This window comes from Xiphophorus hellerii, chromosome 5, assembly GCF_003331165.1.
Source record: "Xiphophorus hellerii strain 12219 chromosome 5, Xiphophorus_hellerii-4.1, whole genome shotgun sequence".
Lineage (NCBI taxonomy): Eukaryota > Metazoa > Chordata > Actinopteri > Cyprinodontiformes > Poeciliidae > Xiphophorus > Xiphophorus hellerii.
The window spans coordinates 23,481,488-23,495,050 of NC_045676.1; the positions used below are offsets into that span (position 1 = coordinate 23,481,488).

At 42.2% G+C, this 13,563-nt stretch overlaps 2 protein-coding genes across 2 annotated transcripts; both read left to right on the forward strand.

The window, feature by feature from the left end:
• Window positions 1-488: 488 nt before the first annotated feature.
• LOC116719579 (transitional endoplasmic reticulum ATPase-like) lies at window positions 489-10,458 on the forward strand. Its single transcript, XM_032562131.1, has 18 exons — window positions 489-1,087; window positions 1,359-1,470; window positions 1,556-1,728; window positions 3,142-3,284; window positions 3,381-3,511; window positions 4,078-4,209; window positions 4,311-4,413; window positions 4,970-5,103; window positions 5,196-5,331; window positions 5,414-5,526; window positions 6,235-6,399; window positions 7,409-7,531; window positions 7,622-7,834; window positions 7,917-8,095; window positions 8,180-8,309; window positions 9,356-9,514; window positions 9,725-9,876; window positions 9,969-10,458. The coding sequence occupies exons 1-18, from the start codon at window positions 1,065-1,067 to the stop codon at window positions 10,078-10,080; spliced, it is 2,433 nt and encodes an 810-aa protein (XP_032418022.1). The 5' UTR covers window positions 489-1,064; the 3' UTR covers window positions 10,081-10,458.
• Window positions 10,459-11,974: 1,516 nt separating this feature from the next.
• Window positions 11,975-13,479, forward strand: ndufb7 (NADH:ubiquinone oxidoreductase subunit B7). The gene is made up of 3 exons (XM_032563263.1): window positions 11,975-12,242; window positions 12,991-13,159; window positions 13,311-13,479. Exons 1-3 carry the CDS (start codon window positions 12,131-12,133, stop codon window positions 13,396-13,398), a joined length of 369 nt encoding a protein of 122 aa, XP_032419154.1. The 5' UTR covers window positions 11,975-12,130; the 3' UTR covers window positions 13,399-13,479.
• The last annotated feature ends 84 nt before the right edge of the window (window positions 13,480-13,563 follow it).

Below are 13,563 nucleotides of genomic sequence, written 5' to 3' on the forward strand. Positions count from 1 at the left end.
GGTTTTGTCGTTGCAATGTGACAAAGTATGAGAATTTTCAATGAACACGGCCGGATTTAGAAGGATAAGGAACCCTGGGCTGTAGCCACTTTTAGAGCCCTATTCTCATGCAAATTGCGAAATATTATTGGGTAGGTTTACACATTTACTGGTACGACTTGATGGAGGGTCGGTTTAAAACGTGACAGTCCCCAAAAAGATGATCATTTTTCAAACATTTGAGTGCAGTTTAAATGAATAGAAGTCAAACAGTATTTCAATAAAATATACATGAACCCATGATTTTAATATTAGCAGAGACAGTATACACAAAAAACTTTTTTATTCTTTATTTTTTGCCTCCCCGCATCCCTTCCCCACCCTGGGCTACTGCCCCACAGCCCCTTTCCAACCCCTGACCCAGGCAATGAATACCCAACACAAGCACTCAGTGCGTCAGGAAGGGAGCCGGTGACAGTTCAGAGCAGCTGGGACACAACAGCAGCTCGTGTTTCAACAACAAAAAATAAATAAATGAAAAAAAGACGTGGCTGATCCGGGAGACGACACAAAACACAGCTTCCATTTTGAGGAGAAAAGGGAATCTATATGCAGAATTTATTTGGGCGCATGAATATTCAGCAGCTGCTGCGAGCAGCTGAGCTCTCGGTTTTACATTTTTGCAGGCGAGGAGCGAGGGGTAGGAGGAAATCTCACACTGTCTGCGCTCCGCGCTTTGGGACACTCTCCAAGGTAAAGTGCCTGGGATCCCTGGCGCTCATGTTGGGGTTATAACAGGAGACGCAGACGGACGTGTTTATGCCACACAGGCAGAGTGCGGCTCCTGCAAACATGAAGACTGGAGACAAGTGAGGGGGGGAAAAAAAGAAAAAGAAATAAATAAAGCAAAAGGCCGGGAGTCTCAGCTGGGAACTTTTTGGCCTCTGAAGAACAAAAGCAGCTCACCAAAGACTAAAAAGATCAGACAGAAAGCTCGAAGCTTTGAAACATAAGGGACCGACTGTTGGATATTCTGCAGCGTAAAATTGAGCTTATCTGAATCTCCAAGACGAAGGAGAGAAGACATGCCAGGCCCGGGAGGAGCAGAGTGAGTAAACAGCTGCATTATTTTAAACATATAAAAACAAAACAAAAAAAGAAATCTGATTAAAGGACTTAGCCATTTACAAAAGAGATCAAATGTTCCATCATAAGCTCAAAACCTTTGATAAATTTAGACATTTTTATGTCTATCAAGGCTTTGCGGAGAGCCAGAAAGTTTCTAAATACAGCTCAGAGTCACATGAAGAAATTAGATCTTTGAGTGTGGAGCATGTGGTGCTGCATGCGAACGTGTCAATGCGTCTCCTGTGTGGAAGGCCGAAGGGAGAGGATTTCTCCACCGCCATCCTGAAGGAGAAACACAGACCCAACAGGCTGATTGTGGACGAAGCGCTCAACGAGGACAGCAGCATCGTCAGCCTGTCGCAGGCGAGTTTCTGTGTGAATCCAGACAACAACAACAGATTCACGAAGGTATTGTTTTTGCTCTCAGACCTGTGCGTCTTTACGTTAGAATAAGACGGAGGAGCTGCAGCTCTTCCGCGGCGACACCGTGGTGCTGAGAGGACGGAAGCGACGGCAAACCGTGTGCATCGTCCTGACGGATGACACCTGCGGGCACGAGAGGATTCGGATGAACAGGGTGACGCGCAACAACCTGCGAGTTCGCCTCGGTGATGTCATCAGGTATAGATCTGTGTGGAGGGCACACACACGCACACACACTTTGAATTTGACTTTTTTACCAACAAGATTTTCCATTTTTTGGGAAACTTTAAGTTAAACAAACTCTCATTCTCTCGTGTGAGCCAGTCTGGCTCAGTATCTTTTACGACATTACTCAATGTTGCCTGGGAAGATGCGCAAAAAAATAAAATAACATTTTTAAAAATGGGTATGCGACGAATAGGGGCGCTCAGCTAGACGGGCGCCAAAACAGTGGCGTAAAAACTCAATTTAGTCGCATTTTCCTACATTTAGCAGCTGTTTGTGTGTGTGTAAACGGTGTGATCTATAACAGAGACACACCTAATGAGTCCTTTTGCACCTCAGAGTACAGAGAGATTTTAAAGGTTCTACCTTTGTGTAAACTAATAAAACTTTTTATTACTGTCAATAGATGAAGGTTGAATGGTGAAAAGAACTTTAGTCCTGAGATTATTAGAATGTCTAGTGACCAATTGTTGATATTTTTGGTTCTGAAAAAATATCCCTGACTTGCAAAGACAGAGCTTGGGGTGGGGGGATGAATCGGTTTATTATTTGGCTACTATTTGGATAACATGCCATAGCATGACATGCCTTCTGATTTAAAGACAACTCCTCCTAATTTCATCAGGAGCGAATAACTACTAGTTGAAATAATACATTCGAGTCTTGATTTCATTTATTACCAGCCCTCTTCAATTGAAATGTTAATTGTTTTACATGGTTTCTAAAAAAAAAAAGGGATGCTGTGAAATGCATAAAAATTGCTATGCAATTAATGCATATATTCCTCAGACTGATTTATAATTTAAAAATTTTTTTTTAGATTATTATACAGGTGAGAACAAAATAGTCAAGTTGGTGTTTTTGGAGACCATCTCTGTTGTCCTTTCCCACAACAATTCATTTATGGATATTAATATACAGTGGGCTCCGGGTATTCATGAAGGTCAGGGGCCACACCCTCTAAAAACATCTACAACGGTCTAAATTTAATAGCTCAAATACCAAATATAAATTAATCTGCTATAAGACGAAAAGTGGAAACTCTTTCAGCTAACACCCACTGACTGGCTGAACGTTGGGAGTTCAGTGTCAAAGTAATAGCATGTGAAGTAGCATTGCATCTAAGTGTTTCAGCTTCCCAAGCCGCAATTTCTTTCGAATATTTTATATATGCTCTACGAAAAAAAATCTGCAAATATGCAAATTTTCCATGAATGACTTGGAGTTACAGACAGGTGAATCAAATTTAATTCCAACTCAAATTCCAAAATACTTTGTTGATCCCAAAAGGAAATTTCCAGGAGTCTGCTGTAACTTAACATCATGACAGACATAGATGAAAAAGGTTACCATACGTGATAAAAGTTCATGTTTTTGACGTGCCAGCATCCATGCCTGCCCTGACATCAAGTATGGGAAAAAGATCCACCTCCTCCCCATTGACGACACTATTGAGGGCCTGACAGGGAACCTCTTTGAAGTTTTCCTCAAGCCGTACTTTCTGGAGGCGTACCGGCCAGTACACAAAGGTTTGAAAACAGTATTGTACCAAAGCAAAAGCTAGCTCCTCGAGGCACAGAAACGTCATCTTCTGAGTGTTTCTGACGGCACTGTGATGTCTTCAGGTGACATTTTCTTGGTGAGGGGAAGCATGAGAGCTGTAGAGTTCAAGGTGGTGGAGACGGACCCGAGCCCTCACTGCATCGTTGCCCCAGACACTGTCATCTACTGCGAAGGAGAGCCGATAAAAAGAGAGGTCAGTATGAAGGCGTTGCGTTCAGGGAGCATGTGATGGGGGATGACAGGAAAAGAAAACGTTCTGCCTCCTGGCGGACCGCAGTCAGGAGGCAGAACGTGTTTTCTTTGAGTAGCTGTAGAGAAAATGTAGGAATGTGAGTTAACACCTGAAACCAGTCGTTCTTTTTCTATTTACATATGGTCCCTTTACTCTGACGCCCGCAAATAAAGTCCAGGGCAGCCGGTGCTTTCAATGAGAGCAAAACTGAACTTTCTGACCGGCAAAATGCTGTATTCATTTATGACATAAACTCCTAATAAAATACATACATTTTTATGAATGTGGAGTGACAAAATCTTGGGAAAACCCCCCAGCTGTTTCCAAGCATTGTGTGTAATATTTAAATGTTTATAAACTGGTTTTAAGCCTTTAGTGAGTCCAAAAAAACCCAACTGGCTGCACCTAAATCCTTGGATTTGAGTTGTTCAACAGCGCAACTTAAAAAAAAAACATGAAAAATGTTTTAAGAAAACGTCTCCGCCCGATCGTCAGAGTGTCCTGGGTTTCCCTGCTTTCTGTGGCAGGATGAAGAGGAGAATCTGAACGATGTCGGGTATGACGATATCGGAGGCTGTCGGAAGCAACTCGCTCAGATCAAAGAGATGGTGGAGCTTCCTCTCCGGCACCCAGGGCTCTTCAAGGCGATCGGAGTTAAGGTGTCGCGCTCTTAAACTTGTCATTCCGATCCAAACATAAAGCTGCTGACTTCAAATCCTGTCACTCACTTGTATGTCTTGTTGTCTGTCATCCTTCTCAGCCCCCCAGAGGCATCCTGCTTTATGGCCCTGCAGGTACAGGGAAGACCCTTGTGGCCCGAGCGGTCGCCAATGAAACCGGCGCCTTCTTCTTTCTAATCAACGGTGATTAGAAAGACTTCATTTAGTCGTATTACACTGCAAAGGGCTGGAAAAGCGTTGCCTTACAAGTAGGGCTGGGACAATATGGACTTAAAGTTTTATCAAGAAAATTTGTGATGGTATTGTAACAATAAAAATGACAATATGAACTATTTATTACTTTCATTTTAGGTAACTACTGGTGTGACTGCATAACATAGCAATCATAGCTCCACAACTGCAAACACTGCTCTTGATAAACATACCCATTGGCACTACGCTTCACTGTGACACCAGTCACATAAAGAAATTTATTGATATTTATTGATACTTTCATTGAACATAATGGAAAAGAAATAGTAAAATTAGCAATCCCAACAATACGGACAGTTTGGAGGGTTTTAAAGACTATTAATTGGAGTTTATTGCAACAACGATAAATTCAAATTGTTATCATGAGAGGAAATTTATCACAATAAGTGATAAACGATACGATAAATGCCCATCCGTACGAACAAGTTTTTTCTTTCTTTCTTTCTCACTTACTTGCCTACTTGCTTCCTGCTTATTCTATCACAAGGTCCTGAGATTATGAGTAAGTTGGCAGGGGAGTCTGAAAGCAACCTAAGAAAGGCGTTTGAGGAGGCAGAGAGCAATGCTCCGGCCATCATCTTCATCGATGAGCTGGACGCCATCGCTCCCAAGAGAGAGAAGGTTAGCACGCCCAGATATTTCCTCAGAAACCGACACGTCCGCTCCCGTCTTCACCGTCCTCTGCCATGTGTTGTGTGACGGTGTTTGCGCAGACTCACGGCGAGGTGGAGAGGCGCATCGTGTCCCAGCTCCTGACCCTGATGGATGGGCTGAAGCAAAGGGCTCACGTGGTTGTGATGGCGGCGACGAACCGGCCGAACAGCATCGACTCCGCTCTGAGACGCTTCGGTCAGGACAGAGATGCACGCACACGACGCAGAAACACACACTGACATTCAGATGCATTCACGGAAACCCCAATGCTCTCCAGGCAGGTTTGATCGAGAGATCGACATTGGGATCCCAGACTCCACCGGCAGGCTGGAGATCCTGCAGATCCACACCAAGAATATGAAGCTGGCAGACGATGTCGACCTGGAAAAGGTGAGCTGCTACGGCAAAAAAAAATTAAAAATCACAATAATTTCAGGAAAAATTTAACATTTCATGCTAAAATCAAGAGACGTAAGCTAATAAGTTACAGTGTTGGTTTTTAAACCATTTTGTCACATCACAACTAAAAGCTTCAGTATATGTTATTTATGATTTTATGACACAGATCAACAAAAAACAGAACATAACTGAGTAGTGGAATTAAATGATTCATGATTAAAAGTAAAACATTGAAAAGGATTTTATCATTTCTATTTCTCCTCCACTGTGTTTTTATGTGCAAGCAGCATTGACTCCTTCAGGCAGATTTCATAAGCATTTTGTTATAACACGAGTTTATACCTCAGTTTGTTTGATAATTTTATCATCAAATCTCTTGCAAAATAAAATAAGCTCCTTCCCAGAAAATAGCATTGAGACTACACGCAAATGATGCATTACTTAATAATCGTGAGGCCTAAAATTTTAAAATTCATTTTTAAATGTTACTCTTGCAAGTTCATAGAGAAGCTAACGGGATGTAGACAGAAATGATTAAGGCAGTCAGAAAAACTCTGCACTTAAAAGTTAGTGAAACTTGCTGAGATGTCTACAGATGTGAATAAGAAACAGTCCTGCTCACTCCACATCGGATGTTAGCCGGTAGAACCTTCTGCCGTTACTCTGACTTTCTACATACGTGTTCTAATTTGATGTCAGATCGCCACGGAAACACACGGACACGTGGGCGCCGACCTCGCCGCTCTGTGCTCAGAAGCTGCTCTGCAGGCAATCCGCAAGAAGATGACGCTCATCGACCTGGAGGACGAGACTATCGATGCTGACCTGCTCAACTCTCTGGCCGTCACCATGGATGATTTTCAGGTTAATATGCGACACTCACTCAGGCTGTGTGTTCACATGCAAAGCTAACCCCGCGAATCCCCAATTCTGCTACCCTTGAGACAAGAATTGCTTTTTTCTTTTAAAATTTCCTTAAAACTGCAGTGTGTATCTTTTATATAAAAATGTTTTTGTTTTTTTCACATATTTGTTAAGACTGTCACTATGTCATGACAGCATAATATGAGAGAGATCATCTATGAGCTTCTCCGCCTTACCAGTGCTAACTACAGAAATACAAACAACCAATCAGAGGCAGCAGGAGAGTCTTAGAGCTGTCAATCATCCTCACGTATGAGATGCTCACACCCTCACCCATGCTCTCTGGTACTCTGAAGCACAGCCTGCCGTGAATGCTCAGGCTAGTTAACATGGCCACCGTTGACGAACGGTAAATTTTTTCTCGGTTGTTAGCTCATTGAGCAACGTGTACAGGAGCATGATTGGCAGCGCCAAGACCCTATTCCTAGCACTGAGTGGCTGGAGGTACTCAATCTATTCATAGGTTATCTGTCTCACATCGTGCTGTCAGGACATAGTGACAGTTTAAATAAATATATAAAAAGCATATTTATATTTTTTTTGTAAGAGTGACAACATTTCTTCAGCCCTCCTGTGAGTTTTTTTTTTTTTAGTTCAAATCCCATTTTAATTTTTCACCTAGTAACTGAACATTTTCATATAATTGCCTACATGTTCAGCAACTCAAATGACCAATGAAACAAATTAAAATTTTGGATGTTTGGACATTTGTAATCATTTCTCTAAGTGAATCCACGAATAACACCAACTTCTGTGGTCAGGTACAAAAACTGGTAAAAATGGGGGAGAAAGGTTTGGTAGACCTTAGTAAAAATATGAAATAATAATATGGAGTAATTTAGAAGATCACAGGAAAGTATAACTTCTTGTAAGCAAAATATGAAGACATGTAAAGACAATTCAACCTAATGCTGTGTATAAGAATACTTCTGCACTGCATTGTTTTTAGTGGGCCCTGAGTCAAAGCAACCCATCAGCTCTGAGGGAGACCGTAGCAGAGGTTCCTCAGGTCAACTGGGAGGACATCGGTGGTCTGGACGAGGTCAAACGAGAACTCCAAGAGCTTGTTCAGGTGGAGGAAATGCTCACAGCACACTCTGCACTGCAGCTACAGTCAAAGCTCCCTTAGACAATCTACACATGTTCTTACTGATTCCCCCAGTATCCTGTGGAGTATCCTGACAAGTTCCTGAAGTTTGGGATGACGCCGTCCCGTGGGGTGCTGTTCTACGGCCCGCCGGGCTGCGGAAAAACGCTCCTGGCGAAGGCCATCGCCAACGAGTGCCAGGCGAACTTTGTGTCCATCAAAGGGCCTGAGATGCTCACCATGTGGTTCGGAGAGTCGGAGGCCAACGTCAGAGATGTGTTTGACAAGGTGGGGGGGTCTCTGATGGTGAAAATAGACTCTTGGAGCTTCTACCGTCTGACCTTTTGGTCATTTTTCCTCCACGCCTCAGGCCAGGCAGGCGGCCCCCTGCATCTTGTTTTTTGACGAGTTGGACTCCATCGCGAAGTCCCGAGGAGGCGGGGCGGGGGACGCCGGTGGAGCCGCGGACAGAGTCATCAACCAGATCCTCACCGAGATGGACGGCATGTCGGACAAGAAGAACGTCTTCATCATCGGCGCCACAAACAGGTGCCGCCTCTCTGCATGTCTGCTGTGAATAATGGGTGAACAGATGTAAGTCCATGCTGAGCTCCGCTCCCCCCATCAAACCAGACCTGACATCATAGACCCGGCCATCCTGCGGCCGGGCCGTTTGGACCAGCTCATCTACATCCCGCTTCCAGACAAACCCTCTCGCACAGCAATTCTGAAAGCCAACCTGCGCAAATCACCCATTGCCCGGGTAAGACCCGCTAAAACACATTTCTCAGTTGATCCGTCTGGCATGTAGCTGTACGTAATGGACCAGAAGAGGTAAATTATGAATTAAAATGTTAAATAATTCCTGTTAATGCAGTGGTTCCCAGATTTACTTCAGGACCTCCCCAGTGGTTCCCAAAGATTTTCTGGGGCCCTCTATGGATTACAATAAAATCTCCCCCCAAAAGGAAAAGAAAATAAATTGTGCACACACATCGTTCAACCAGACATAAACCTATACACATATTTTGTTTTCAAACTCCACTGAAGTTTATTTCACACTTCAGGTTGCAACAAAACAAACTACAAACCATCTTTACAGTGAAACACTTTAGTGTAAGTGTTTTTTTAATCTGATCGGATTAGAACAAAATATAATCTTTTGGCTTACAGGCTAAACACTGTGTTGGGTTGAAGACCAACATTGCAAAACACAAATGGGTGGAGATAAATACATGGAAACAATGGATGGAGCGCCAGAAGACCTCGGTTTCTCTCTGAAGTATTGACTCATGCTGTCTGAATACTAATGTTGGTCTTTCATACAATCCTCTTTAAATACAATAAACATTGTGGCTACAATCAAGTTCATTTTTGCAACAAGGCAGAAAAATATCAGAAAACATCAGAAAAACTGAATACTGTGACCAATTATGAAACAAGAAATAAACATTATATTTTGTGAAATACCATCAAAATCATCAAGCAGACATGCATGAAGTATACTGACCAATGTTCCCGTATGTCATTAATCAAAGGCAACTCTAAACAGGAGGGTTTTAGCCCTGATTTAAAGGAACTCCGTTTTTGGCTGTTTGCTCCAGATTCGTGGTGTAAAGAAACCAGAATGAGACAAATGTGAAAAGGTTCAAGGGGTGTGGTTGTACTATCCTGACCTATAATGTCATGATGAAAAACATTAACATTTACTTGCTGATGGCTGCAGAGTAAAAACCCAAGAAAAGTAGCGTTTTGATTACTGTTTCGTTTCTCTGCTGCTTCGTTTTGGGTGGGATTCTTTACCTGTAGGACGTGGACCTGGACTTCCTCTCTGGGATCACTGAGGGTTTCTCCGGAGCCGACCTGACGGAGATCTGCCAGCGCGCTTGTAAGCTGGCCATCCGGGAGGCCATCGAAGCCGAGATCAAGGCTGAGCGTCAGAGGCAGAGCAGACCGGGAATCCCCATGGTCAGTCGTCACTGCTGCTCTTCCATTTGCCCTCTACATTTCACTGAACTGTACTCACTCATTTAGCGTCTTAGACTTTCTTGACATTTAAAAGGAAAAGTCACATCTCAAACCAGTTTTGGGCTTTGTGTTTGGTGCTGTGCGTCCTGGGACCTTCAGCGTTTCTAGGCTGAACGTCCGTCTAGCTGGTCCGTGTTTATCTTTTCACAGGACGAGGACTTCGACCCAGTCCCAGAGATCAGGAAGGACCACTTTGAAGAGGCCATGCGCTTCGCTCGTCGCTCTGTCAGCGACAACGACATCCGCAAATACGAGATGTTTGCTCAGACTCTGCAGCAGAGCCGAGGTTTCGGGAACTTCAGGTGCGCCACACGGGTTGCAGAAAAGCAGCCGCAGATCACCGGACTCTGTTTTCATTTTGCTCCAGAGTTCTTACGTTAGATGTTTCCTCCAGGTTTCCGTCTGCTACGGGAACCCGGTCTGGAGGTCAGGGGTCGGGGCCAGGTTCTGGATCGGAGAGGCCGGGTCTGTACAGAGAGGAAGGGGATGACGACCTCTACCAGTGATGATGATGGTTTGATACCAGAAGAGAAGCAAGAGGTCAAATGAAAAGTGTTTGTCTAAATCTCTCTCTGTGACTGATAGAAACTATAAAATTTTTACAATAAAATGTAAAAGCATAAAGATACAGTGACTGTTTTGAGTAATGGTAAATAAATGTTGATTTGTTTTTTGTTTTATTTGCATTACATCACTTAACTGTTTAGGGCGTTATGAAGAGAAGATAAACTGGCCTCTTGTCCAGTCATCCAGTCTTTTGCATTAATATTAATTTTTCATGTCGTGTCGGATGTCGAGACATTTTGAAAAAAATACTATGTATGTATGAAAATACTTTGTGCTGAAATAATAAAGATAAATATGATGGCCTACCTCCAAACAGATGGTAATTTCTCTGCTTTAGTACATTAGTGATACTTGTTTACATTAGACATATTCATTATCCTTTAAAATGTGTTCCAGTGATCTCAGTGATTTAACACAAAACTTAAAACCAAAGATTTGATTTTTTGTGTCCAGAGATTATTATAAAAATATTTTAAGTAAGTGAAACAGAAAACGAGTCACCAATAAACCCATCATACCTCATAAAACATTTTGAACAACCTCTTTACCTTGTCTTATGTCACTATTTGTTTTAAATGCTGCTGTTTCTGAATTGATTGATATTTCATTTAGTCATTTCTCAAAAACAAAAAACTGTCTTTCACTGTGGCCTCAAATAAAAACTCCAAGCATGATTAATCCACTTGTCTTTTCAATGACGTCTTCAAGCCAAAGAGGGTGAAAGATAAGCATAAAACATAAACAGATCAAACGAAGCTCTGTTTTCAGAGCAGACTGGTCATTTTAAAACCTAATTTTCCAATACAAAAAGAGCCTTGTGGAGCCAAATCTCTCCAAAGCAGAAAGGCGCTGTCGTCTGTTGTGCATCAATAATGTCATGCTGTCTGAAATCCCACAGAAAACAGATAGGCCTTTACTAACTTTCAGCTGCTTCCACTCACTACTTCTGTTTTACTGCTTGGCTAATGTGACATATCCTGGCGACACAGTGATGGGGAACAGCTGTTTCCTAACTCTGCAGGTTGGAGCTGGGGCAGAATTTACAACACCTCTCTGCCAGATTGATGTAGCTTTTTTAAAATTTACTATTTTGTTACAAATGGTCATTTACCACCGCAGTGAAATACATGCAGACCTGCACTTCACTTCTTTCTGTATGGGTGGTATACATATATCAACCTACTGTTTGAGTTGCCATCTGCCCTTTATTTTTGTTTTTTATGGATTCATGAACTGTGCTAATGTTGATAAATGTAACAGTTTTAAGAAACAAGCAATGGAAAAGCTTGTTCAAGTACAGACCTAGTGAGCCTCCTTGTCATCAAAAAGGAGCATAGCTGATGGTCTAGAAATATGATTATTGCGAAGGTCAAAAAACAAATAAGTCTGTGGCTGGATTAGGTTAAACGGCATGTATCATAATTTGTACAACTTATCCAATAGTGCTTGAATTTGTTGCTTTGATTAGTTGTTGTGGTTTTTTATTAAAAAAGATCTTTGTTTATAAATATAAAGATAGAACAAGGAATATAACACAGGATATGTAACAAAGTATGCCAGTGGGATAGTCTATGTAATAAATATATTTAGTATATTTTTATACAAAAATGTGATTAGTAGTCTGTGTAACAGTTTAAAGAAAACATCTCCCATATTATTATTTAACATGCGTCTGATGAAATGTCCACACTGTGTTCACAGTGAATCATAAACAAAGTTTTCCCAATAGAAAAGCTTTTAGGTGCATAAATTATATCTGGCTCGGGTCTAACAGTGTTCTGTCGTATAACCTTCCCGCCTGCAGGTGGCGGTAAAGTTTTGTTGTGACGTTAAGTTCTGAAGCAAAGCGGAAGTGGATGCAGGGGGCTTGTGGAGGTGACCGAATGGCAGATTGCAGACTATTTCTGTAAACATTTCATTTTTTTAGTGAATAACAGCAGTGTGTGATAGATTAATTTTAGCATCCAGTGTGCCTGGATCACCGTTGCCATGGGCGCTCACCTGGCCAAGCGGTATATCACCGAAAGGGACACCGAGCCGGACCCTACAGAGAAGTTCGAGTTTGACCCGAAGATCGGCTTCGAAGAGAGGAAAGAGAGAGGTCAGTGTGCAGCGACTGGACCGGGTTTTATCTGAGCTGCTGCTGTTGAGCAGGTGTTTTCAGGCTAGAGGGGATTTCACATCAGTTAGCTTGGGGGTTAGCTCTTGCTAATGTAGCCTTGGAGACGCGAACGAAGCTGGCCTGTGGACTAGCTAATGTTAGCATATTGAATGCCACAAAACTGTTTACTTTCTGCTGGGAGAGATTTACAGCACATTGCAACGAACCAGAATTCATCTGGTTTGGAATCTCGGGTACAAAGCATAGAGATAATGAGTTAGACAGATGATATATTGTTTACCTTTTTCCTGTGTATCAAAACTACGTGAAAACACTTTTCAACTGATTTTTTTTGTTCCTTTGCAAACATGCATATAGTTGTAAAATGAAATGTGCCCTAATAAATAACTACAGGCTACCGACAAAGTTATTTAATGAAGCCTGGCGTGTGTTTATTGTAGTTTAACTTCAATTTCAGGTTCTTTATGTAGTGATTAAACGTCATTCTGTGTTTTCCCTTATGTGTCAGCATAAAAAATGGTTGTAGGAGTCTGTGCACAAAAAGTCTTTAGCAGGTTTTAAAACTATTTAATTCAAACGTAACATGAACAAAAATAGTATTGCAGAAACCTTGAAATGCTGACCAGTTTTTCATATTAGTACTACAAATTCCTTTTTGTAGTACATTGTGTTTTACTAAATATAATGAAACAACCTGCTGTGGTTTTGGGCTGTTGCTCTTTTTCAGAGATGATCGCCACCCAAGATCAGATGAACCTGTCGCAGCTGCCTTTGGGGCAGAGAGATTACTGCGCCCACCATCTGATGAAGCTCATGAAGTGCAAGAGGGACAACTGGCCCAACTTCCTGGCTTGCAAGCACGAGAGGCACGACTGGGACTACTGCGAACACCAGGAGTAAGTGTCCGCTGGTCACCTTTTCCAAGTTGCTTAAAGGAAAGCTGTGGTGCTGCTGGTTCATCACACTTTACATGCTGGAGTTTTAAAGTTTAAAAGATCTACCGCTTCAACATGGTGTGCAGTGAATATATGTGCTTCCTGCCTGCAGTTACGTTATGCGTATGAAGGAGTACGAGAGGGAGAGAAGGCTCCGGCTGAGGAAGAAGAGGATTGAGGCCGAGGCAGAAGCTGCATGATGAGAAAATCCTCTGACTCTGCTTCCTTGTATATATACACCTGCTGTTGTTCACATTAAACAATATTGATCAAGCTCTATATAACCCGAAGCCTTTTTTTTAATACTGTGTGTGAATATCCAAAAAGTAATAAGAAATTGAATCCAGCATGACTTTCTACTTGGA

Excerpts from the sequence above, each read along its gene's own strand:
- LOC116719579 (XM_032562131.1), top strand. The coding sequence starts at position 1,065 with ATGCCAGGCCCGGGAGGAGCAGA. Across the intron at positions 1,088-1,358 it reads CCAGGCCCGGGAGGAGCAGA|GCCGAAGGGAGAGGATTTCT; the intron begins GTGAGTAAACAG and ends CCTGTGTGGAAG. Across the intron at positions 5,104-5,195 it reads TCGCTCCCAAGAGAGAGAAG|ACTCACGGCGAGGTGGAGAG; the intron begins GTTAGCACGCCC and ends GTGTTTGCGCAG.
- ndufb7 (XM_032563263.1), top strand. The coding sequence starts at position 12,131 with ATGGGCGCTCACCTGGCCAAGCGGTATATCACCGAAAGGGACACCGAG. Across the intron at positions 12,243-12,990 it reads CGAAGAGAGGAAAGAGAGAG|AGATGATCGCCACCCAAGAT; the intron begins GTCAGTGTGCAG and ends GCTCTTTTTCAG. Across the intron at positions 13,160-13,310 it reads GACTACTGCGAACACCAGGA|TTACGTTATGCGTATGAAGG; the intron begins GTAAGTGTCCGC and ends TCCTGCCTGCAG.